The sequence below is a fragment of the Synchiropus splendidus genome, chromosome 10 (assembly GCF_027744825.2).
Source record: "Synchiropus splendidus isolate RoL2022-P1 chromosome 10, RoL_Sspl_1.0, whole genome shotgun sequence".
Taxonomy (NCBI): domain Eukaryota; kingdom Metazoa; phylum Chordata; class Actinopteri; order Syngnathiformes; family Callionymidae; genus Synchiropus; species Synchiropus splendidus.
Genome location: NC_071343.1, coordinates 13,422,270 through 13,446,018, shown reverse-complemented (window position 1 = coordinate 13,446,018; position 23,749 = coordinate 13,422,270). Strand labels below are relative to the sequence as shown.

At 42.3% G+C, this 23,749-nt stretch overlaps 3 protein-coding genes across 11 annotated transcripts in view; 1 reads left to right on the top strand and 2 right to left on the bottom strand.

The window, feature by feature from the left end:
* Positions 1–15,148, bottom strand: part of lrp2a (low density lipoprotein receptor-related protein 2a) — a 41,623-nt gene extending 26,475 nt beyond the window's left edge. For 5 of the 7 annotated variants that reach the window (XM_053876397.1, XM_053876395.1, XM_053876399.1 and 2 more), the window contains exons 1-22: positions 15,008–15,108; positions 14,175–14,434; positions 9,231–9,338; positions 8,710–8,832; positions 7,720–7,836; positions 7,253–7,363; positions 7,058–7,171; positions 6,871–6,987; positions 6,267–6,410; positions 6,029–6,148; positions 5,414–5,542; positions 5,146–5,315; positions 4,033–4,256; positions 3,433–3,639; positions 3,156–3,358; positions 2,935–3,075; positions 2,647–2,850; positions 1,538–1,730; positions 938–1,063; positions 726–856; positions 449–586; positions 88–369 (exon numbers count right to left, since the gene is read on the bottom strand). In XM_053876397.1, coding sequence (XP_053732372.1) covers positions 88–369; positions 449–586; positions 726–856; positions 938–1,063; positions 1,538–1,730; positions 2,647–2,850; positions 2,935–3,075; positions 3,156–3,358; positions 3,433–3,639; positions 4,033–4,256; positions 5,146–5,315; positions 5,414–5,542; positions 6,029–6,148; positions 6,267–6,410; positions 6,871–6,987; positions 7,058–7,171; positions 7,253–7,363; positions 7,720–7,836; positions 8,710–8,832; positions 9,231–9,338; positions 14,175–14,244 — 3,172 coding nt within the window. In that variant the 5' untranslated portion in view covers positions 14,245–14,434; positions 15,008–15,108. Of the gene's footprint in view, positions 1–87; positions 370–448; positions 587–725; positions 857–937; positions 1,064–1,537; positions 1,731–2,646; positions 2,851–2,934; positions 3,076–3,155; positions 3,359–3,432; positions 3,640–4,032; positions 4,257–5,145; positions 5,316–5,413; positions 5,543–6,028; positions 6,149–6,266; positions 6,411–6,870; positions 6,988–7,057; positions 7,172–7,252; positions 7,364–7,719; positions 7,837–8,709; positions 8,833–9,230; positions 9,339–14,174; positions 14,435–15,007 lie in introns of those variants that run through there. The other 2 variants (XM_053876396.1, XM_053876402.1) reach the window with 2 other exon arrangements.
* Positions 14,819–17,393, top strand: zgc:172182 (coiled-coil domain-containing protein 89). Of its 3 annotated transcripts, none has more exons than XM_053876405.1 (7): positions 14,819–14,936; positions 15,920–16,392; positions 16,465–16,595; positions 16,686–16,822; positions 16,885–16,961; positions 17,027–17,105; positions 17,175–17,393. In XM_053876405.1, the coding sequence occupies exons 1-7, from the start codon at positions 14,931–14,933 to the stop codon at positions 17,256–17,258; spliced, it is 987 nt and encodes a 328-aa protein (XP_053732380.1). In that variant the 5' UTR covers positions 14,819–14,930; the 3' UTR covers positions 17,259–17,393. The 3 variants fall into 3 exon arrangements, with proteins under 3 accessions (XP_053732380.1, XP_053732382.1, XP_053732381.1); XM_053876407.1 differs by lacking the exon at positions 14,819–14,936 and adding an exon at positions 15,472–15,547; XM_053876406.1 differs by lacking the exon at positions 14,819–14,936 and adding an exon at positions 15,691–15,726.
* On the bottom strand, positions 17,361–20,042 carry LOC128765601 (ATP synthase subunit beta, mitochondrial-like). Its single transcript, XM_053876403.1, has 10 exons — positions 19,881–20,042; positions 19,349–19,522; positions 19,107–19,281; positions 18,884–19,005; positions 18,625–18,809; positions 18,368–18,526; positions 18,177–18,299; positions 17,898–18,110; positions 17,638–17,839; positions 17,361–17,568 (listed from the first exon to the last, which is right to left on the bottom strand). Exons 1-10 carry the CDS (start codon positions 19,984–19,986, stop codon positions 17,471–17,473), a joined length of 1,557 nt encoding a protein of 518 aa, XP_053732378.1. The 5' UTR covers positions 19,987–20,042; the 3' UTR covers positions 17,361–17,470.
* Positions 20,043–23,749: the final 3,707 nt, after the last annotated feature.

The window sequence follows — 23,749 nt, the reverse complement described above, 5'->3', positions numbered from 1 at the left end:
GAACAGAAAGGAAAAGCAAAAAAAGCGTTAAGTAGTAGAATAACGTGACTGAACAGATGATCTCAAAAAAACCAAAATGAGGTTAACTGTTAGTGCCACAGTTGTCTTCATCACTGTTGTCATGGCAGTCGTCAACACCATCGCATTTGTAGCTGCTTGGTACACATTTGCCGTTGCCACAGGAGAAGGAGTTGGCGCCACACTGCAGCATAGGGGGCTCATTGAAAGGGTCCTCCACGCACGTCTGCTGGTTGGGCGCCAGCTTCATGCCATACGGACAACCACACACTCTCTGCGAGTCCGGAGCAGGGAAGCAGAAGTGGCTGCAGTCTCCGTTAGGATTTGTGGGCCTGCTGCAGAAGTTTGAACCTGAAAAAATGAAATACATTTTAAATCCTTTATTGCCATTGTTTTCAGTTGGGACACAAATTAAGAGTGAGAATCCGACCGATCTGAGTGTGGGTGTTGAACGTCTTCACATGCATGATGTGGCTGATTCCTCTCCGGATGAAAGTAAACTCCCCACCGTCAGTCTTTCGCACTCGTGCAATTCCACCCAGGCGCCAGTCGGTGAAATATGCGTAGCCTTAGGTAGACAAAAAAAAACAACATTCACTCAATCGATCAACAACCAACTCCTAAGAATAGCAATCGCAATCAGGTAAAAACATTTCCATTTAATATCCTATATATTTCTAGAATTTTAATAATAGGGAGTTTAATACCTTCAAATATGGTAAGCCCGAATGGACGAGAGATTTGGTCAATGCGGTCCAAGGTCACCCTGTTCTTTCCATCAAAACCGCTGTGCTCGATCTTGTCAAAGTAAGCGTCGACCCAGTAAAGGCGCATCGAGCTTGGTGAACAAGAAATTGTGGGAGGTCTCATCACAAGTCACAACACTACACACATAGGGTCTCGAGGGACGCTCTCTTACCTCCAGTCGATAGCCAGACCGTTTGGCCACCCCAGAGTGGTGTTAACAATCGGCCTGGCGTGCGACCCGTCCCCCCAGGCTCGCATTATCTTGGCAGGGCGGTACCAGTCGGTCCAAAAAATATAACTGTTTAGGAAAGGGAAAACATGCAATAAACATCAAGCTACTGTTTAATAACATTTTTAAATCATGAGGTGTGAAGTGAGGACACGTTTGTGGGTACATAAATAAAACTAAATTAACACAATATATTATTCTGTTTACTATGGGCATTAGACCAAAAAAATATTTACACAAAAACAATGGCTAAACACATCAAAAACACTCCAAAAATAAATAAATGCAGTAGTAATAACAAATTAAAATGACAAAAAAGTGTTTAAAAATACAAGATAATACATGACAAACTATTACAATATAACACTGGGATAATGATGCAAACAAGATTTAATAAAGGCAATAAAAGTCGATATTTGAATATATAAATATTAATATAAAAATATAAATATTATACAAAGGATTGCACTGCCACCCAGTTTAGTTTTTTCTTCACTGAGCTAAATGTGTTTCGGGCATATGTCTGCATTGATCCTCATTTACCCAACAATAGGATTCACCACAATGGCTCTGGGGTTGTTGAGGTTCTGCACGATAGCCCTCCGAGACTTATCAGATAACTTCATGACTGATATGCTCCGGTATCGGGGGTCAGTCCAGTAGAGGTTTTTGGAAATCCAGTCGTAAGCCAGGTCATCCACTCCCTCCACTCTATTGGCTGCCAGCACCTCCCTGCCTGTGCGGATCAAAGCTGTTAGAGCAGTGTTTAACACACAGATGAAAGAGGAACACATCTAAATAAATAGGCTGTCAGATTGCATTTTCCCCATGTGGACCAGACAAGGAAAACAAGAGCTCTTCCAAAAACAACATCACAGACGAGAGCGGTGTCTTGTCTGGTAAGTTGCCTTACAAATTGAACATCCATTTCATCACTGAATAATGAAAAACTGCACATCCATGCAACCGTATTCAGCAGTCGATTAGGGTAGACTCAATAATCGCTCAAACTCGTATCCACTTCCTCCTCTCTACTACCAGTTACCCCCGGTCTGATACGCCTTAACTCCCAGTATAAGCCGACCAGGTCACATGGCCCAGCTCTCTGGCTATATGACCACAACAACATTCACTAGTTAAAGTCTAATTCTTACAAGCTGTTACCTTTGTAAAATTGTTGAGGAAGATGATTGTTGTTTATAGTGCAAACAATCAAAGATTAAATACAGGACAGATAAAGCAATCTAATCTGCATTTTCATGAATAATGGCTCACGATTTAATGGGAATTTGAAACAAAAATAAAGGTCTGTGATCATGATTGACAGCATAATGTAAATAAATTATTAACATGTATATATATATATATATATATATATATATATATATATATATATATATATATATATATATATATATATATATATATATATATATATATATATATATTCTACATATAGCTGTTTATCAGTATGAGTTGGAATCCTATTTATGGAGTAAGGAAGAGCATAAAAAAATCATCGTATCAAAGCAAAGTTATGCACCATCATTGAACAAAACAATTAAAATCTATTCCATCACCTCTAATTCAAAGAGAAAATAATGACTTATGACATTCATAAGCAAACACAACGTGATGAATAAAGTGCTTACCAGTCCCATCCACTTTCTGCATGTAGATAATATCTTTGGCAGTGTCGGAGAAGAAGATAGCGTCATCAGCAGCACTAAAGTCCAGTCCGACAAAGTAGGATGGAGCTCCAGTGATGGGCAGCATGATGTCCTCTTGAGAGGAGATGTTGAGGGGGATCCCTCGGACAGCCAGCTGGCTGGAGAACAGTAGGAACTGCCTCACAGCTGAGGCAAGACGTCATCACAAGTTTAACAACGCAAAACGTAATACTGATGTGGATTGCTGTACTTTGCTGCTGAACATCTTACCCAAACATTGCTTGCCGTCTACATGCAGGTCGAAGCCAAGACGGCACTTGCATCGGTAACCCAGCCCGTCGTTGTCTGTCTTGTGACTCAGCACACAGATCTGCTCACATCCACCTCTGTTTTCAGCGCAAGGATTCGGCACTGGGGATCAAAAAGAGATGTTTTTACAAACACATTTGGTCGGCAGGTGCTATAAAGGTTCTGAGCCCATGCAGTCTTACCATGGGGCTGTTTCAGCGAGTGAATCACAGCCAAACCTTGTGGACGATTGGGTGAGGAGTACACAACTTCAGATGTTCTGTCTGTGAACTTGTTGGCTCTCAGCACAGCCATCTTCGTCCAGTCGGTAAAATAGACCTGGTTTTCAAACAGGCTGATGGCAAATGGACTAGGGATGACGGCCCCTCCGTGGATGACTGTTTTTCTAATAAGGATTGTTCAAGTCATCATAGAATGTCGCAATGAAATTACATTTAAAATAATATTTCAGGTACTAACCGGTGGAGGCCATCATATGTTGCCGTTTCAATGTAATCATATCGACTATCAGCCCAATACACACGCTTGGCCTCGATGTCTAATGTGATCCCGGAGGGCCAGCCCAGCTTAGTCCTGATGATGCCGTAGCGATTGGTTCCGTCCATGAATGCACGCTCAAGACTCGGATGCCCATTCAAAGCCTCCCAATCTGAGAAAAACATATACCTGTGAAAAGGAAAATGTTTGCTCTGTCAACTTTCTCTCGTGTGGGATCATTCCAACCTTCCACGGGACCCAGATTCCCCCAAATTTAATTAAGATAAGAGAGGGAACACATTCCTCCTTTTTATTAAGCATCCACAGAATCCCATCTATTTCCACATCTTTTTGAAAGGCCGCACTCTTAATTGAGAATAAGTAATATATCTGTAGCCACCTGGCTCTGTCTCCCCCTCAGACTGCAATATTGGATTACAATAAGGGTCATCACTTACGGTGCTCCTCGCTAATCTGTAGCGCAATCTGCTAATCGCACACACACCCCATTATTCACTGTCCATGGAGCGTGACGTAGATACTGTATGCAGAAAATGGGGACGGACGGAGAGACGTGCTCACCCAACAGTGGGGTCCACTGCCAGTCCTCGAGGGATTCCAAGGTTTTCTGTGATGAGCGTGACTCGGTTGCTCCCGTCCAGGTCAACCATGTCGATCCTGTTGACGCTGGATTCCACCACGTAAAGTTTATCGTTCACCCAGTCCACCGCCACGTTCAGAGGGGAGTCGACCGAAACATTTAAAACCACCTGGATATTTGTCCCGTCCATGTTTACGGAAAACACCTGTTGACACAAGCATTTGGTCATCAGAGTTTACAACAGCAAAGAAAGACAGACCAAAAGACCTAAAAAAATTATCCCAACAACACAAGGCTTGTGGTGGATTTCTAAAGCACCGACTTCTTGCTGCGAGCACAGCCTTCTCTTGTAAAAAATTTCAAGTATTTTTTATAGACTTAATCATATAGAAATAGTTGAGAACTTCTTCTACTATATTGTTACATACTTAACATGAATTAAAATCCACATTCATATTATGACCCTCCTTTGTTCTCTGTATCAAACCAAAAAGACTACAAATATAAAGAAGTGGCTGTGACATAATGCAGACAATTCTCCTCATTCCATGTTTCTCTCTTACATTTTATTTCTTTATTTCAATAATCTAGTTCTGTAATAATATCTTGACATTTATTCAAGATAATATTTGTTTCTTTGAATTTCATCTTGAATAAGATATAATGACTCTAAAACGCATCAGAATGATTGCAGTTCAAACCACTATGAAGCCAGTGGAACGGGACTTCTTGACCACAGAATCAAATACAGCAAAATGACTGTTGAAGAACAAGATCACGTTGCAGAAATTGCGCTGTGGTATGTGAACATTATATCAGGCAGGTTTCAAGATTAGAGAATTTGGATTCCACTGGAGTCCACTTCTCGCTTATCATGATTGTGCTGACTGAAAGCCATCCTATTATTATGGTATCAAAATTACAGATATTTTAAAAGATAGGTAAGGAATTTGAACTAAAACACAAGAGGGGTGTTGGTGCTCACCAGTATTTTTCACAATATTCTAAGCAGGTCAAAAATACCTTAGTAATACATTTCACATAATGTATAATGATAATCCTTATAATAATCATTACTGATCCTCTTTAGCAACCTTATTTTGAATCGTGTCTGTCCAGAAGATCTTTTGGAGGTTGAAATGGAAGTCCACTCCAGAGGCAATCCCTCTGTTTTGAGACTCGACTAATGTGCGCAGATTATGGCCATGGATGTCAGCGACAAGCAAATCTCTCCCATTGGAAAACACCAAGGAAGGTGCTCCAGCTGAAAACACAAATGCACTGTTATCTACACATGGATACAGTGAAAACAGCATTGTTCTTTAACCTGAACTGCTACTGTCCGCATATAGACACACTCACAGGCAATGTTGGCGCGACAGTGTCTGTGCTGCTCAAGGACGTAGCCCTCATTGCAACTGCAGTGGTGGGAGCCGATGCGGTCCTCACATAGCTGGTCACACACCCCCCACATTGAACAGTCATCAAAGTCTGAGGACAGATTTGGTACAGATATCAGAAAACCACAAGAGCACTGTCGGCTGCACAAAGTTGAGAATCATTCACCTCCATCAATAACTCCATTAATTTTCTTCATGTTACATCAACTATTTAATCTATACAAGTCTGTGGAAATATTATTCTATTATTTACATGTTGCTAAGCTTTCACCACACTTTACCCTTTGCACGACCTCACTATTCTTCACTAATAAGGTTTTCTATCCTCATACAAATCTAATTACACTCTGGTTATTATGACATAATTACTATTCTAGCAGCATTAGTTGTTTGCCCTACATATATAACCTGCCTCTAATTTGAGGTAGGAATTGATTTAAAAAAGTTTTATCGTAAATAAATCACATTTAATATTTGAGACCAAAATCAGTCTTAGCTCTAATTGTAATGCAGAAAATGAATTCAACTCTAACTGAATTTTGTTTCAAGCAAGATGTGAAGCCTTATGACACCTTACCAATACATGAGCGATTGTCATCGGCATTGACAACATATCCGGCGGGGCAGAAACATGTTCCTCCATCAGGGGACGGGTGGCACTGATGCTCACAGCTCAGAGCAGAACACCTCCAGATGCCTGTTTGGTAAAGACACATTCCCTTATACTCTATAACATGATCAATGTTCCATTGAGTGGCTGTTAAAAAAAAAAAATCAACACATATGTTCTGTTTTGTTATTGAATCACTACATACTGCAGTTGCGGCTGGCCGAGATGTTGCTTTCATCTTCTCCATCAGGGCAGTGAAGAATCCCATCACAAAGCTGATCCATTGAAATACACTGACCAGAGGACGCGCATGACCATTCTCCAGGATAACACTGTCGTGGTGCATTTCCTAAACATAAAAGAGGTGTTAACATCACCTAACAACAATTAAAGCTAACACCCAGTGATAGTTAAACAGGTTGTCATTATAATACTATGGTAGTATAATAGTAGGTGAATTTACTGTCACTTTAAATCACTGCAGGGGAGAGAAGCCAATGGGGGGGGTGGTCACAGAGGGCTTGGGCAGCCCATCCTCTAAAAACACACTCTTCACAACCATGTGGAGGAATCCTGAAGCCTCTTGGGGGGCTGTGCAACCGTGTGCCACAAAGGGGCATTTGAATAACACACTGAAAGGAGCACATGCTAGGCCTAGAACTTCTAATGTTATCTATTTGTTAAAGATGTTATCATAAGAAAATAAACTTTTGGTTTCAGACAAAGCCAAAAATGTACTGATTAAATCAATGGAAAGTATATCCAGGCATCTACTAGGAGTAATACACGAGTATGAGATGAGGTAGTACCACAGCCTTTCTCGTCTGTATTGTCGCCACAGTCATCCTCGCCATCGCAAAGCCAAACAGGGTGGATGCAGCGACCACTCGGGCAAGTGAAGTAGTTTCCCTTACAGGGGGGATAAGCTGCAAATCAAGCACGGACAATAAGATTTGGTGGATGGTCAATGAGGACAGAGATGTGAGAGAACCTTACAGCAGCTAAGCTCGTCGCTCTGGTCTCCACAGTCATCGTCGTGGTCACAGACGTAGCGGTGTGGGATGCACAGGCCATTATGACATGTGAAGAGACCTGCGTTGCATTGCTGTGCTGAAGACAACGGAGCAGTCACGGTCATAGTTTGCTCTCAAACTTTTAAGTATTGCTGGGATACAGTCACCGGTTACTTACTGCAGTTGGCCTCGTCAGAGCCGTCACGGCAGTCCATTATCTGGTCACACCGCTGTGTTCGGTTATAGCACGCCCCATTAGCACATCTCAGCTGTGAGCACTCAGGATAATCTGGCAGATTAAAACATCATCAGCATAAAATCAAGCATGGCAGCTTTGAAATTGTGAGAAGCTCGGTGAATGGGAGATTAAGCTGCTGCAGTAGACAGTGGAGACCGAAACTCTGCCAGCTATTGTGAGGATCTCACAGCAAACCAGCCTTGTGGGTCTTCCGTGTTCATACACAATAACAGCATAGCTGCTGAACGTCAGCTTGACTAATCCACCGAGGAATCTACAATCAACCTCCAACAACAAGCAGCATATTGTGACCCGTCCTGTCCGTCAGCGAGCCGCTTAATCTTGACAAATTGAATAAAATGCCACAGGAGAGTTAGATTAAAAAAAAAAAAAGGGGCTAGACTTACGACAGTTTCTTTCATCTGACCCATCTGAGCAGTCAGACAAACGGTCACAGTGGTAACTCTCTGGGATGCAGAGGCCGTTATCACAGGTGAACTGACTGCTGCTGCACGTCCAACCAGCTACACAGAAATGAAACAGGTCTTATAAAGAGATTTCTCTGAAGCTTACACAAATGCACTCTCAGATTTGAATCAAACATGAATAGCATCAACATGAGGCGTTATATGAAACAGCCAGTTTGCGTAGAGACAAGAACAACAACCCTATACTGGGACAAAACCAGTTGAAGAATGAAGTGCCACAAAGTAAACAAAAGAGCGTGGGACGATCCAGACATGGTAAGTTCAAAGGTCATCACTACTGCTTTACTTTTCAGACAAACCCTTTACAACACCATACATCTAACCCCCTGAACCCTGTAATAGTACACAATGAAATAATGATTAAAGCAAGGTAGCTTGCATGGTTGGATAATAAATTAGACCTCATTGTTCCCTAGTATAACAAGAGTAAAGAAGTAGGGATGACCTTTGAACTTTGCTGCTTTGTTTGTGTACTTTGTGGCACTCCCATCTCTCATTTCATTTTTTATACCTGTTTGCAATCATTTTCTTTATAAACAATAAGCTTAAGCATGTGCAACCTTCTGATGATGGTATGCTCTACTTTTTACGTGGGAATTTTCATTATTAAACCACATCACAAATAACAGTGAATCCTTGTAAATATGTCCATACCAACAGTGGTTGATGACTTGTTGATACCAAAAATTGAACAACATGCGTTTGTTGAGTCAAGTTGTCCTGTCTCCATGTAGAAAGAAGAACGGCTGGGTTCTTTAAGTCTTGAAAGTGTATCAATCTTGAAATACAGTATTTCAGTTTGTGTACCAATGTACTGCCATCCTAGCTCATGGGGTCGAGTGAAGGGTTTTCAGTCATCTGAACTTGCTGCGGCGAGTTTTCGTCAGACAAGGTCCAAAATGTGCTTACCACAATGTTGTCTCTCATCTGAAGCGTCTTCACAGTCTTCGTCATTGTCACACACCCAGCTGGCAGGAATGCACTCCCCGCTTGTCGCACACTGGAATTCACTTTGGCTGCACGTTATCAGAGCTGATAGAATAAACAACAACAATCACCACATCATCCGTGAAGGAATCGCTGTCCCACTGTTTATTAAACACCATGAATGTGTGTTAAAAAGCTAAATCATTTCTATAGCTTTGTGGGTTGCATACAGGATTTTGTAGCCAGTCCCCATGTACTACCACAATAGGTGTCGAAAGTGGGATGGTTAAATAAGTAAGTAGTTTGTGTTCAAGCTGTACTGAAATGATATGTGACAGCAGATTAGAGCAGAAATGTAATGGCAGGGAAATATTTTAAAGAATTGCCTCAACACCATTTAAAACAATGTACTTTACGCTTGCCTGAGGCACCCACTGAGGGAGCATTGGTGAAATGATATGTACTGTAGGAGGTCAAACGAAAAAGATTTAGGCAAAACTCACGACAGCCATGTTCGTCTGAGCCGTCCGAACAGTCGGACGTCCCGTCACATTTCCACTCCTCTGGGATGCATCGTCCCATCCCACAGCTGAACGCCCACGATTCACATCCTGCACACAAAGGGTGGATTTTCTTGTCACAACTTTCATCCACACTTTATTTTCCAGCACGCAGCCGGGCCGTTATATAGGAGGGAATCTTACATTGTGTCAACAGCTGGTAAACAATAATATGTCAGGCTGAGCAGACACGCATGCCAGCCGTCTCTCAGCCGGTTACACAACTGACCCAAAGCCTCCTTTTGAAGTTCTCACTGAGCAAAGTTGTAGAGATAATTTCCTACTTCTCTATCTTCACTGACAATCTCCAGGAGAGATTGATTCCGGCAGTATGGTTCAGCAGCACAGCATTCCATCAGACCCATCCGAACTGGAATGTCTGATTGTCTCTGTGACAGGCTGATTCATGGCACACGCTGACAAGTAATTGGAATACGTGACGGTACTAGGCGGTACCATGTCCATTTCAACCTAAATTCTTTGCGAAGGATAGTGGTGAGGTGGTGATTAGTTGTGTGTGCTTGGGGAGGGTCAGTCTCTGCTCAGACAGGTCAGCTATCTTAAAGCCATTTCTCATTCAGGAGCAAACACCCTTGCACTGACAAAATAAAAAACTGTTTTGGACAACCACTTGAAATCATTTTTCTCCTGATCAGGTTTGTTGCATCTTAAACCAAACTTGTTGTATGAGGTTACATTATTATCGTGAGTGTTTTGGAAGTTAATAAGAGCAGATTTAGATAAGACATCAGATGAGGACAGCAGGAGTAGATGATAATGCCACCTGGGAGGTTACAGTGAAGTCACCAGAGAGTTCGGCGAAAGCGGTGAGCCAGTTTTTTAAACCCTTTTTGATGAATTCAGACACTAAGTAGTGAAGAAGAGGTCATCACATAACTGGCAGCAGAGTTGCTCTGGACACAGTTTCTTACTGGCACCATCCCACAGAGATCATAAATCATACATTCACAAAACTAGCAGCAACACTCCTTTAAGCACTCATCCATAATGCATTAGTAGTACATTCATAACACATGATCACATTTACAGGGATTTGTGAAGGGCGTCATGACTGTTCCTACTTATGAAAGGTAATTTATGACAAGGTTTATATAGTGTAGTAAATTGTGGACTTCACATAATCTAGTTATAAAGACTCAAGAACACCAAGCCTAAACTAACCATTAACCTCCTGTATAATGTGACAATATGTTCTCAGCATAATACATATGAAACCTTAGTTTGCGTTGTCTCATATGATTATAAACATTCACCTTATATAAAGCCTCATGAATGCGTTATGATGCCATGTATTATGTACTAATAATGAATAATGCCAAGATGTGTAACCAAACTGTCTTTTCACAAATCAAAGTTTCTACAATGTCTTGGAAACAGTCTCAATCCCAAAAATAAATTAATAAAATAAATTGAATGATCCTTCCCAGCGTTCTCATTGACACAAATAACAGCATAAATAAATATCAATATCAACAACTTCAATAACAACATGGCAGATTTCAAACTATATGTCTGTATTTTTGACATTAAGCTTGAGCTTGACAGTGAAACGTTCTTAGATTGCTTCAAAAATTCCAATTATTATTGGACAAAGTAGCTTCCAACAGTCACAGGAATCAGCAGTAGACAATATCAATGAAAGATGCCTTGGCTTGAACTTAATCTGGCATCAACAGCAGAGAGGCATCTATCAAGAGTTGGGCAAAACTTTATGCTATTACCACTATCAGCAGGCACAAAAACAACTGAACAGCAAATTAATTGCTAATAATTCATTAATATAAATACCTGCAGGCAGCTGATTTCACAAATCTAAAATGTTTAAAAGCTCTGGAGTACCTTGTCTTGATTCCAAGCTTATTAAGAATTTATGGGTGTTTGATTTTGGTGATGATAAGGAATGCAACGCAGGAAACCTAACAGCGCAGGAGGGAACTCACTGATGTAACTGCAGCTTTCTTTTTTTTCCAAGAACACTTATGAGTGTGTATGTGAGTATTTTTTTTCCAAGAACACTTATGAGTGTGTATGTGAGTATTTTTTTTTCCAAGAACACTTATGAGTGTTCTTGGAAAAAAAAAAAAATATATATATATATATATATATATATATATATATATGGGGAGAGAGAAAGAGAGAGAGAGAGAGAGAAAGAAAAAATAGGGAACTTTTTTAATGTTCAAAGCTAAACTTTATCTCATGAATTTGACAGAACAAAAACACCAGGCTCCATATAGAACCCTCTGGGCTGGAGAAGCCTTGTTTTCCTGCTCACTTTACTAATGATAAAACTGCTCACATTCTGCTCAAAGGGCTCCTTTGTTGCGGCAAATTGATCCCAACGGTTTCAGCATCATATATGGCATGACAGGAGGGACAAACTGAGGGCTACAGTACATTAGTGCTTGAGCGGTTCAAGAGTATTCATGTCAAACTAAACATGGTTATGGTAAGATACAGAGCTAATGAGAGGGGGTTATGAGGTATAAACATAAGTGAGTAAAACTAGATTTGTACTAAATAAAGGTGTTTGGCGGAGGAACAGAGTCTGAAGTATCTCCAGCAGCATGTGAGGGTGAACCCAATCTGCTGGAGGCTTTCTAATGCTGGCACCGGTTCCCTGCTTTATTTTGCTTGTGGGAAAGGTGGTTGAAAGTTTAAAGCAGAACTTTTCTACACCTGCGTCCAGATTGGATTCCATCTCTTACGTGAAAGAAAGTCTCACTTGGTCGGACTTTTTACCTCTTTTTGCAAGGCAAGTTGCGCGATTGCGAGGGGTGAGGAGTTGAAAAGTGCAATCGGAGGTGCAAAATCAAAGTTGTTGAATGTTACTTGGCTCTGGCTTTCTTTTTTTTGTTTTTCGTTTAATTAAATGTTTTGCTTCCCTTCATTCCAACACTTGTATTTCCTAATTAGCAACTTAAACCCACAGCAGGAGAGGACACTGCACTTTCTACGCAGGAAGATGAGGACACCCAACTATTGTCCAACACAGAAGAGCACTGGAGGAATTTTCATTAGAATGAAGCCCACTGAATACCTCGAGCACCACTGTGAAATTACAAAAGGCACAAAAGCGGTCCCAGCAGGGATGCAAACTCATAAATGGAAGCATCACCCTAAAAAGCCACTCAGGAGAAGACCGCGAGAGTAGAGTACAGTAAGGAGTGCTTTCTATAATAACATGACACAAAGGACACCTGTCCATTAACCCTAAAAAAAAACCCTTTAATGTCCCGCGAGGTGTCTCGAAGCTGTCCTCGGGATTTCATCAATGTAGTTTTGTTTCGTCCAAGACTTGGCAGAATGAAACGCTGGACCTGTCCACGCTGTCAGAGCAAAGTGCTGCTGCTTATTTCATATGGAAATCAATGCAACAGAATGCAGTCAATTGCCAAACAAGTGACTTTGGCTCTTGCTGCTACAAACAATGCCGTGAAAAAAACAAGCAGCATTGGCACCTACTTGGAGGAGACCTCTAGAGTACTGGGAAGAGAAGGCTGCGGCTGAGTGGGATTGAGGAAAACATGATGTGAGATTCTTTATAATATTCTGTCAAAATGTGTTTCTAATGAACTTGTGCGCGTGTAATCCGGTGTGTGGGAGCCGCAGCAGAGGGAAGAATATACCCATTTGTCGCGGCAACTCCGGCCATTAAGGCAGTGCTACTATTTCGGATTTAGGCTCTTGGACTGGAATGAAGGCGACATGTGTACGGTGTAGCATGCACATTAATGCCAAGTTGGAGACTTCAGAGGTTCAAACAAAACAGTGACCCACTTTGAAAAAAAAAAAAGCTATTTGTTTTTTCTTCAAAGCTATGATGGGCAAACTTAAAACGACTATTGAGAGAATGATTAATAGAATTTCATACAAACAAAAAACTTGCCTCAACAGCAGAAAAGTCATGAGATGATTAAGTGAAACATTAGTCATTGACACCTTCGTAAGCAGTTTGTTGACTTCATCACTCTCATGCAAGTTTGCGCCACTTTTCATCAGAATTAACTGAACTTCCACAGTGAGTCACATTAAATCGTAATCCAGAAATACTGACAGTGGCAGTTTGTGCCAACGCCTAGGATGACAGCATTATTACGCGGTTGACTGCTGAATTTCAAGGGAAATGCAGAGGAAATTCTTCAAATGCTGCAGTTAAACCGCCTGGACAGTTACAGTACTCGAGCAAGATCACAAGTCATTTTTACTAGTCATGTACTGAGGTCTCAGGAGATTCTTTGAGACCTTATTTTGCAACTGTTCCTTGGGTGGAAGTGGCTCCATTCTGCAGCAGCTGCAGCGTAATTAGTTGCTTGATTCACACTAAGAAGCTTACATACTAAGGGTTGAGCAAAAAGAAAGCAGATTACAATGTGAGAAGCAGGCTCCAGCCGGAACATGGCAGACAAACACAGGACTGGCATGAAAATAAGCAGAACAGAAGGATGGCCTTCCGGCCTTCAACTCAGGAAAGTTAAGTTTGTGATCTGAGCGTTTTGAATGAAGGCGGCAGCGCAAGACCTGCTCCACTGAAATGAGACTTGTACCAGTGACTCTCAGTCCTTAGCTCGTCTGTAAGTCACATGCTATTGTTACCTAGCAACAGCAAATCTGAGCAAAAGTTCCTCAAGAGAACTTCCAATCGGTCTGAAGAGGGCTTTGTGCTCAATAACAGGTCCGGGGCCAATGTTATTCCACATGGCGGCCAGATCGAAGGTGTTTAAATAAAAGAATTATAATGACAATCATAACGGTTTGGTAACACGAGACCCGCGCAGGGGTCCGGTCTCAGCAGCAACAAGTGCATCAGTGGAACATGACTGAGCTCCAACATGGGAGGGACAATAAGAGAAGAGCAGTCCTCACCTTCACAGTCGCACCAGTTGACCCAGTATGCGCAGACGAAAAGGAGTTTTAGAAGCCGTGCTCTCCGCATTCTGGCTGGTCCGTCCAGCTCCGCTGTGCAGATGGAGGAGCCGCAGGACTGGAGTTCGGATGCTGCTGCTGGTTTCCTCTCAATCCCCGCGGCCAGCAAGTTGATCAAGTAGGGGGCGTGGACAAAGACGCGGACAGCCGCTCCCCCAACCCGGGCTAAATCCACTGGGGCCCCGACTTGTCCCCATGACCTGAGATGATTCACAGTGGGATATTACCATTGTTTATCTACTGAGCCACTGATATACATATCAGCGGCCACTATTCATATTCGCGACTTAAGCTCCGCGGGCAAGTCCGAAGACAAAAACAATCATCATCATAATTTACGACACAGCGAGCTCTTAACGACGGTTGGAATTGTAAACATCAATAAACAAGAACATCGATGAAAGCGGCCTAAAAAGTTGGTCACATATATTTGTGTCAAATGCAACACGACGAGCTAATCTCATTACAGCTCAACACTGCCATCGTGAGGCGGTACGCTGTCATTGACGTTGCACCTGCCTCCGCCATAAAAAGTTGTCCGGAGCAACCAAACTAAACTGCCGCGACGCTCCAGCAGGGGAGGTCCTTACTTTACCTTTTATTTTCTTTGTTCATGTATTTTTAATTCGTCAGATTGTACTTTCATTTCGGTGGCATTTATCCTTCTTTGAGAGGAGAAGTCAAACCACAGGCAACATGGAGGTAAGATAAATCGATAGAATGCCTTTAACAAAGGTTCAGTAACAAAACTGCCTCAAACAAGTAACTCATACCTTTCGTTTGTCTACTGTCATGTGTCTTTCTCACTATATAAAATGCTTGCAGTGGACGTTGCACAGCTAATGGTCGCACCACGAACTACTTACTGTATCAGTTAGCGACAGTCAATTGACGAATTGCATTCTGGGAAACCACAGCACTGTTATCAGTAGCATCACAATGACTTGTTTTTATTTTCATTACCTACCTTCCGGCTTGGATGCTCAAGATTTGTGATCGTTATTTAAACAATTACACATTATTGTACTATTATTATATGTATCTAAAGAAATTATGACACCACAAGCGAAAAGACCTGGGACGTTTGTATTTATTTATTGTTCGTTCAAAAAAAAAAAATTAACAAAAAAAAGCTGACAGTAACAAAAGGCCAATTCACAATCTGTTAAGATTAAGGGAGATTAAGGGAGGCAAAGAAGAGTGTGACATTGAAGTAATAGTCAGAGTGGTGAACAACAAGAAGAAGATGCTGGGTATATGCTCAAGATAGGTGAAGATAGAAGAGGCTGACTTGCTTTGGAAACTTCTAATAGGTAATGCGGAAAAACAGTGTGAATAAAGATGATATGTTTCAGGACCAAAGCCACTGTTTTCTGAAGATAAAAGCCACGGTTATTCTGTCATATGTTAATTTAAAATAAAAGCATGGATTTCAGGCAAAACTCCCCTTACTATTGTTATAGTTTACATTCATTCATGAGATAATATTAAGGTATGTCAACTAACCATTTTTAATTTCAATCTCAGTTGGATTCTTAACTAACTAAAACTAACTAACTAATTTTTAATTGTAGTCGTTGATTTCAATACAAGCCAGGGTTAGTCATGCACTTAAAGTGCATTTAAAACAATAAAGACCGCAGCACAAAAGCAATAACCCACTGTATTGTGCCATCTTTCCTCAGCACATTGACGGAGACGGGATGCTAACAAAGAAACTTACAACTCTGTCAACGGAGGAAATAGCAGAACTTGGGATGCTGCAGGCCAGAACTCTTGAACAGTCTAATTTGTTTGGCACCATGAAGCAGAGACACGATGAGCTGCACCTCCAGTGCCAAACCCTGGAGAAAATCAACGCAGAGCTGGAGTCCCAAATGAAAAGCAGTCAAGAAGCTCTGGAGGAACAACGGAAGAAAGCCGAGATGCTGGAGAAAAGATTCCGGGATTTGGCGGCTAACAATGAAGCCATTATCGTTTTTAAGAATGAGTACAAAATGCAGAATGCTCAGTTGAAGCGGGAAAATACTCATCTGCAGGAAGAGAATGATTCACTGTTCTCCCAGAAACTTCATGATTCACAGATGACTGTCCAAAAACTGAAGCAAGATTTGAATCGGCTGCAAGAAGGGTTCACAAATAAGGAAAAGGAATACAAGTAGGTTGTTAATTAAACCTGTTTTTTGTTTGTTTACATGTTACTCTTGTGTCGTATCCTCCCCCTCTAAAGGGAGAAAATAGCAAGATATGAGTTAAAACTTCTGAAACAAACTTCTGAGCATCAGGAGCAGGAGACTTTGCAGTGTGGTCAAATTGAAGATCTTCAGCGACGTCACGAGGATGCTCTGGAAATGTGTAAAGGTGGCTATGGAATTTTAAATCAAGGCTTTAATGGATACTGTAAACCCATCACGTCTTTAAATCAATAAGCCACCTTCGTTTGATATTCAGACCTGAAGGTTCAGCTTCAACATGCCAAGGAGGCCCATGACGTGAGGGAGACCAGTTTGCAACACGACATAACAAGCCTCACCAAAGAGAGAGACAAGTTGTCGCAGCTCAACATAGAAAGAGGGAAGCTACTGCAGGTGAGGCGTTTTATTTATAGAGTGTATTCAGGCCTCATATTAAAACCTGAATTGATTCCCAGGAAAAAGAAAAGGAAATCCTGCAGCTACAGATGAAATACAAGGACGAGAGGAAGTCCAGAATCAAAGCAGAAGACCGGTAACTTGAGATTCCCTTTGTCTGGTTGATTGCAGATATTCATGTTTATTGAACTCTTGCCTTAGGTTTGTGCTCGAAGCAGAAGTTGTAAACGCAGATACCAAAGTGAAAAATCTCATGAAAAAGTACACAGTGCTGAACACGGTACATTCAAATTTGTCACGTCAATAGTACAAAACTATCCGCTCTTACAGTATACTTCTTTATTGGCAGGAGTTTGAAGCCTTCAAAGAACACAGCAACAGACTTCTTGAGAAGGAACGGGAGCTGAATAAAGTCCTGCGACATCTGCATTAAATTTTAATAAGTCTTTTTTTTAACTCACTTCACGACACCGCAAAGGTGTCAGTAAGTCCACCGTGGTATTGTTTTAAGATCTCAAGAACCAAGATGTAAAGAGAAAACGTTTCATAATAAACTCTTTAATTGAAGAAAAAACACATCATACATAATTTGAAATAAAGCTTATTCTGTACAATAATCTGCTGACAGGATTCCACACGTTTGAATTAGGAATGCTCTTCAGCCAGTTTCTCAGCTTTTTGGACGACCTCTTCAATAGGCCCCACCATGTAGAAGGCCTGCTCTGGCAGGGCATCATATTCACCTGGAAAACCCACAAGATATTGGTCATTTGATTCTTCAATTTGAGTTTAGGCCAATGCGTTCAACCTACCTGCCAAAATACTCTGGAAGCCCTTGATGGTCTCCTTCAGAGGAACAAGCTTGCCCAAGTGGCCAGTGAAGACCTCAGCCACCTGGAAAGGCTGAGACAAGAAGCGCTGGATCTTACGAGCACGCGCGACAGTCAGCTTGTCCTCTTCAGACAATTCATCCATTCCCAAAATAGCAATGATGTCCTGCAGCGATTTATAATCCTGAAAAAGGACGACATGGTCAGAATATTTGTCAAGACATCTCTAAACTATTCCTTACCTGGAGGATTTTCTGGACGCCCCTAGCAACATCATAATGCTCAGCACCAACTATGTTTGGGTCCATGATACGGGAAGTGGAATCCAGCGGGTCCACAGCCGGGTAGATGCCGAGCTCAGCAATAGCTCGGGACAGTACAGTTGTGGCGTCCAAGTGGGCAAAAGTAGTGGCAGGAGCCGGGTCAGTTAAATCATCAGCTGGGACGTAGATGGCCTGCGACAAGATGACCATTAGGTTCAAGTTGTAAACAAGAGGATCACAACAGGAAGCAGTTCCTACTTGTACTGATGTGATGGAGCCTTTCTTGGTGGTCGTAATTCTCTCCTGCATGGTGCCCATGTCGGTGGCCAGGGTGGGCTGGTAACCCACAGCAGAGGGGATGCGACCCAACAGGGCAGACACCTGAAGAAAACAGGTCCGTGAGATACATTTCTCAAGATGGACAGCAATCTGAAAGGAACCTGCCAGACCTCTGATCCTGCCTGTGTGAACCTGAAGATGTTGTCGATGAAAAGAAGCACATCCTGTCCCTCCTGATCACGGAAATATTCAGCCACGGTCAGGCCAGTCAGGGCCACTCTGGCACGAGCGCCGGGTGGCTCATTCATCTGACCGTACACCAGCGCCACCTGGGGACCAGCAACAGATCGTAGCACTCTTTTTTTTCACTTTTAAGATTGTACAGGGTTGAAGCAAGCAACACTGATGGGACGTTGCGGGGACTCACCTTGGACGTGGTGTCCTTCAGGTTTATGACCCCAGATTCGATCATCTCGTGGTACAAGTCATTTCCCTCTCTTGTTCTCTCTCCAACACCAGCAAACACAGAGTAACCTCCGTGAGCTTTGGCCACGTTGTTGATCAGCTCCATGATCAACACAGTCTTGCCAACGCCGGCTCCACCGAACAGGCCTGGAGGAATGGAAAGATCAGTCATTAACAATAACAACAACCATAAAACATCCGCCTAAGGAAAGTGCACTGACCGATTTTTCCTCCTTTGGCATATGGAGCCAGCAGATCCACCACCTTGATGCCGGTGACCAGAATCTCCTGCTCCACACTCATGTCTGTGAACTCTGGCGCCTCAGCATGGATGGGAGCAGTCCTGCAAGAAGGAATCAACACTGATACATGTACTCAGATTTAACAAAACACAAACATACAGTACATACAACAATAACACCACAGTAGTTAGTGTTTTCTTACTGTTTGGTGCTGATTGGGCCCCTCTCATCAATGGGTTCCCCAATAACATTCATAATCCGGCCCAAGGTTTCTGGGCCCACCGGGATTCTGATTGGTGCTCCAGTGTCCAGGACTTTCTGACCACGGACAAGACCCTCAGTGCCATCCATAGCGATTGTCCTGACGGTGTTTTCACCTGAGGGAACAGACGTTTCAGATCAACATTCTCAGGGTTCAGAACAGGCTGCCTTAGGAGGGCTCACCTAAATGCTGCGCCACCTCCAGGACGAGCCTGCTCTCCCGGCCAGCCACCTCCAACGCATTGAGAATTGGTGGGAGGCCTTCATCGAACTGGACATCCACCACTGCACCGATGACTGCTACAATCCGGCCATTGGCCAGTGCTGCCTGGGCAGCTGGGGCAGCATAAGCTCGATCTGAATAGAAAAACACAACATTTATCAATGCTTTGATTAATGACTTAGATTCAAATGACAATGAAATAGAAAGACTAAATTGTGATAGTTGACGTGAATTCTTTACGTACTAACACACTACCGTAGAAGAAACACTTAAAGGTCATTGGGAATAAACTACGTAACATAGAACATTTACAATACGCCCAATAAAATGCGATATAGACTAAGAGGAAATCAAAATATCGTTGAACAACAATATTTAAATAGCCGTTACTGAATAAAATAGCTTAAAACCAGTGTCTTGACGCATGCGCACCAGAGCCAGGTCACAGGCTCGGTGACATTAGCATTTACATTCATGACTTCTTCTACTCACTGGAGTTGAGAGCCACATGTCTTCCACCGCTGGTCTTCAGTGGGTTGATTGAGGGTTTAAAGGCCTGCAGAGCCGCACGGCTGCAGCGTCCCACGGCGGAGAACATGATTAAGATGGCTGAAGGTGAAGCCACAGACGAACTTCTGAAGCGCCGGTTTGTCCGAGCATGCGCACCAGGTCATGCTTGGATTTGGCTGGTAACCACCAGAGGGCAGCAGAAGCTCTAAACCCAAGCAGTTCGATGTCAATTGAGTTTTTCACATTTCCACCAGCTTATAAGCAAGTGCAATCCATTTTTCGTACGTTGAAAAGTATGTATTTAAATTGGTTTCAAAAGTCCTTAACCTTATAATAATTCATATTTTGTTTTAATAATTAAAATCTTGGTCCGATAACGCAACCTTGTGGTAGACGTCAGGAGAGGACGTACACAGCAGCACCCCCTGCTGACCATTAACGGTGCTGCGGTTAAAAGGCTGTACAAAAAGTACTCTTTTGCTTAAGGCAAAAACATAAACCCTGAGTGTCCAGATTAGTTGTAGACATGCTTGGTAGAAAACAGGCAATCTTCATGAGTAAAACTCAATTTCGTTTCTGTTTGACCTATTAGACTTGGTGCCCTCATGATGTCACGTGTCACTCATTTCACTCGGCCATGGAGGTCATGACCAGGTTCAGATTCTGTACAGCGACCGTGGACAATTCCCAACTGTTGTAAGGGGCAAAGAATCTTAAACTTGTTAAAAATGTAAGAAAAAGTGTAATTATAGCATTTCAATATGTTTGAAATAAGCTATTTCAATTTATATATGTTTTATCTAGTGATTCTCTATATACACCATAAGTTCTCAAGTAGTGAATATAATGGTACTGCAACACCACTCTGGATAAAACATGTAAGATATAAAGACGCTTCATCTTCTACTGACTATTCCTTTATAGGTCAAAGGGGACTGGACTAGACCCTATAGGCAAGAGGCAGGGCATGGCCAGAACACCAAGAAAAACCCCCATTTCCCGACATACTCTCACTTCAGGAGAACTCTAAAGAACATTAGAGTACTAATTCATCCTCTGTAGGTTTTGGGACTGTGGGAGGAAACCGGAGTGTCTAGGTAAACCCATCCCACGCAGGCAACGGGAGAACATTCAAACTCCAAAAGTATAGGAAAAATCCTACCCCAAGCTGGAAGTGATCTTGCAACCTTCTTGCTGCGAGGCGGTAGCGCTAACCGCTAACCATACCCAAAACCTATACACACTGGTCACTCGGTTATTGACCACAATCCCTTCCAGACGGCTGTTCGAGAAGCGATTTGTTTGAGATCTGAATCGATTTTTCCCCATTACAATGAATGGCAAAAGAAACAATGCGTTCCAAGCCTTAAAATAGTTTTTTGTAGGAGTGAATGTAGAGTGTCTGCTGCAGGTGCGCTGTTCCTCTATGTGTGTGGCAGCTGCATGTGGGAGGGGTTGCCGAGTGAGTGACGTCTCTCCAGAAGTGGAGAGGTGCCCGGTGCGTGTCCAGCTCTGAATGTGCTTCTGTGCAGTTTGGCTGTGACAAAGTCATAAACCAAGTAACGCTCTGTCCCAGACTCGCCTCATCCCTGTCCGACCTCCAGCCGACAACAGGACATCAAACCCTGGAGTGTGCGCTCCAGCCTCGGAGGTGTGGAGAGCGAGCACCTCCCCTGTGACACTCTACCACGGTCCAGTGCGGAGACAGGAAAGGTTTTACACCTCAATATGAAGAAAAAACAGTCAGTAAATGTAGCTAATGGGACACGTCTGCATACAGAGGCTGTGTTATACACAATAACAAAGCGCATCGTGGGTCAGCTGATCGGTCTGCGCACGTTATGTTTTTTCTGGCTTTTTTCGGGGACGTTAGAGTTCTGGATTTTCATTCGAAATCCGAAGCCAAAAAATCTCAAAATTTTTGTTCGTACTCCGATTTGTTGAAAAAAGAGAAACACACATTTAAAAAATCTGTTTGCATGAGGGTTGTTATAGAATTCGAATAGTAATACATTCTGATCAAAGGACAACGTAATTTTGAAGTTTTGCTCTGGCCTCATGAGGGCCACATCAGTGCAGGCAGAGGGCCTCACCTTGCCCATAGTCTACTGTCCAGCAACTGTGTCTGTCGGTCTCATGACCTAATTCTCTGGGTGAAGAATTTTTACACTCATGCCGGGACAGAAACTCATTCTCTGACTGACAACTATGGGCCCAGACTTGATGACACGATCTGACTTTTAATCCTGTTAACACGTCAGATCAAGTCAACCATTTGACACGAGGGCATATCATGAAATACCGAACATATATTTTGTACATTAAGTTTCTAATGTTATGTCAAACATAGGAGGGTGATTTTAAACCATCATGAGCTATTCCTGAAACAGGAAGCTAGATGTAAGGATGATTCTTGAAAATCCTTCTCAACAAGTTTAAAATTTCCCACTGATTTAAATCATTGGCTCTGTTAAAACTGTAGCAGTGCATTATGGGACATATGGGGCAGGTGATAAATAATAAGACACGATGAAGGGGCCTTGCTCTGAAGACACTCTTGTCCTTTAAACTTAGTAGTCCTGTATTTACGTTGAATAAATTGTTGCGTCTTTTATTATGACAAAAACACGAATGCATTTGTTTGAATTACCGATGCTACCCAAATATACATGTTACGACTCGAATGTTGAACCTGAACGAACTGAAATAATCAGTCCACAGGTACGCAATTGAAGGGAAACCACACAACCCTTATGTTCACTTATGGCTCTATCTAAAACCTTGTCATTCATCATAGACAACAGTGACAGGACGGATTTTGCCAAACTATCATTCAGCGCAACATTCTTTTGTGTCAGAAAGTCTCCTTTAATTACTCCCTGCCCGGGGCGTCGCAACACAAAGCCTCTTCACCTCTAACATAGCGGAAAGAAATCTCCATGAATCCTGTCTGCACAGGACCAGCCTCGTCTTCCCAACAACGTGAAGCACACTACCGGAGGTCACAAGCACAGGTGGTCATTTAGGGGGGAGGGGAGGAAATCTGAAACTTTTTTGGACAAAATGTCACCTGAATGCACTCGTGTCAAACTATAGCTCGCCAAGTCATATGTTTTTGGTCCACACATTAGATGTTATCATGACTCATGGCTTTGCCCTTTAACTGGCTGCACTCTCACACATGGTGACCGTAAATGTCGACAGTGAATCTGAAAACTTCCGAAATGCACGTGGGAGGGAATTATATGAGAAATGGGTGAGAAGATGAACATTTGTGGTTCGAGAGGAGAACTTCATGCAAAAATATTAGCTAGATGTTAGCAACAATGTTTCAGGCAAAATGTCTTTATCAAACCATCCATTTCTCCAGTTCTATTTGCCTGAAGTTAACAACAAGCCCAGCTAAATACCGTCAAATAACATTCTAACATATAACATTATTGTTGTGTTAAACCATCGTGAGCACCAGTTCACTCTGGGCAGAATATAGTGTTTGTTAACCTCTTCTTCCCTCAGGCACAAAGGTCATGGTCATTCCAGTGTCCAGACCAAAGGTGACTTGGACTTTGGCATTTTGGCTGTTAAATTTTAAAGCGCTCTCACCTGTGGAATTTATGCTCGCACCCATTTTATAATTAGCTCTTAAAAAAGCTTTTAGCATACTTCATAGACTAGTTATGTGATGCTTCAGACTTATATTTATAATGCATGGTGTACACAGAGTGCTTAGTATTAGTTCATTCAACTTCACTAACAATACCTTCTAACAGGGTGCTCACATACAATACTCATATGTTTAACTGTGTCAAATGATGTCACCCATCACTGGCGCCATACTTCTAAAAAGGGTA

Excerpts from the sequence above, each read along its gene's own strand:
- zgc:172182 (XM_053876405.1), top strand. Across the intron at positions 16,596-16,685 it reads TGCTCTGGAAATGTGTAAAG|ACCTGAAGGTTCAGCTTCAA; the intron begins GTGGCTATGGAA and ends TTTGATATTCAG. Across the intron at positions 16,962-17,026 it reads AGAATCAAAGCAGAAGACCG|GTTTGTGCTCGAAGCAGAAG; the intron begins GTAACTTGAGAT and ends CTCTTGCCTTAG.
- LOC128765601 (XM_053876403.1), bottom strand. The coding sequence starts at position 19,986 with ATGTTCTCCGCCGTGGGACGCTGCAGCCGTGCGGCTCTGCAGGCCTTT. Across the intron at positions 19,282-19,348 it reads GGAGGTGGCGCAGCATTTAG|GTGAAAACACCGTCAGGACA; the intron begins GTGAGCCCTCCT and ends CTGTTCCCTCAG. Across the intron at positions 17,840-17,897 it reads GCGTCCAGAAAATCCTCCAG|GATTATAAATCGCTGCAGGA; the intron begins GTAAGGAATAGT and ends GTCCTTTTTCAG.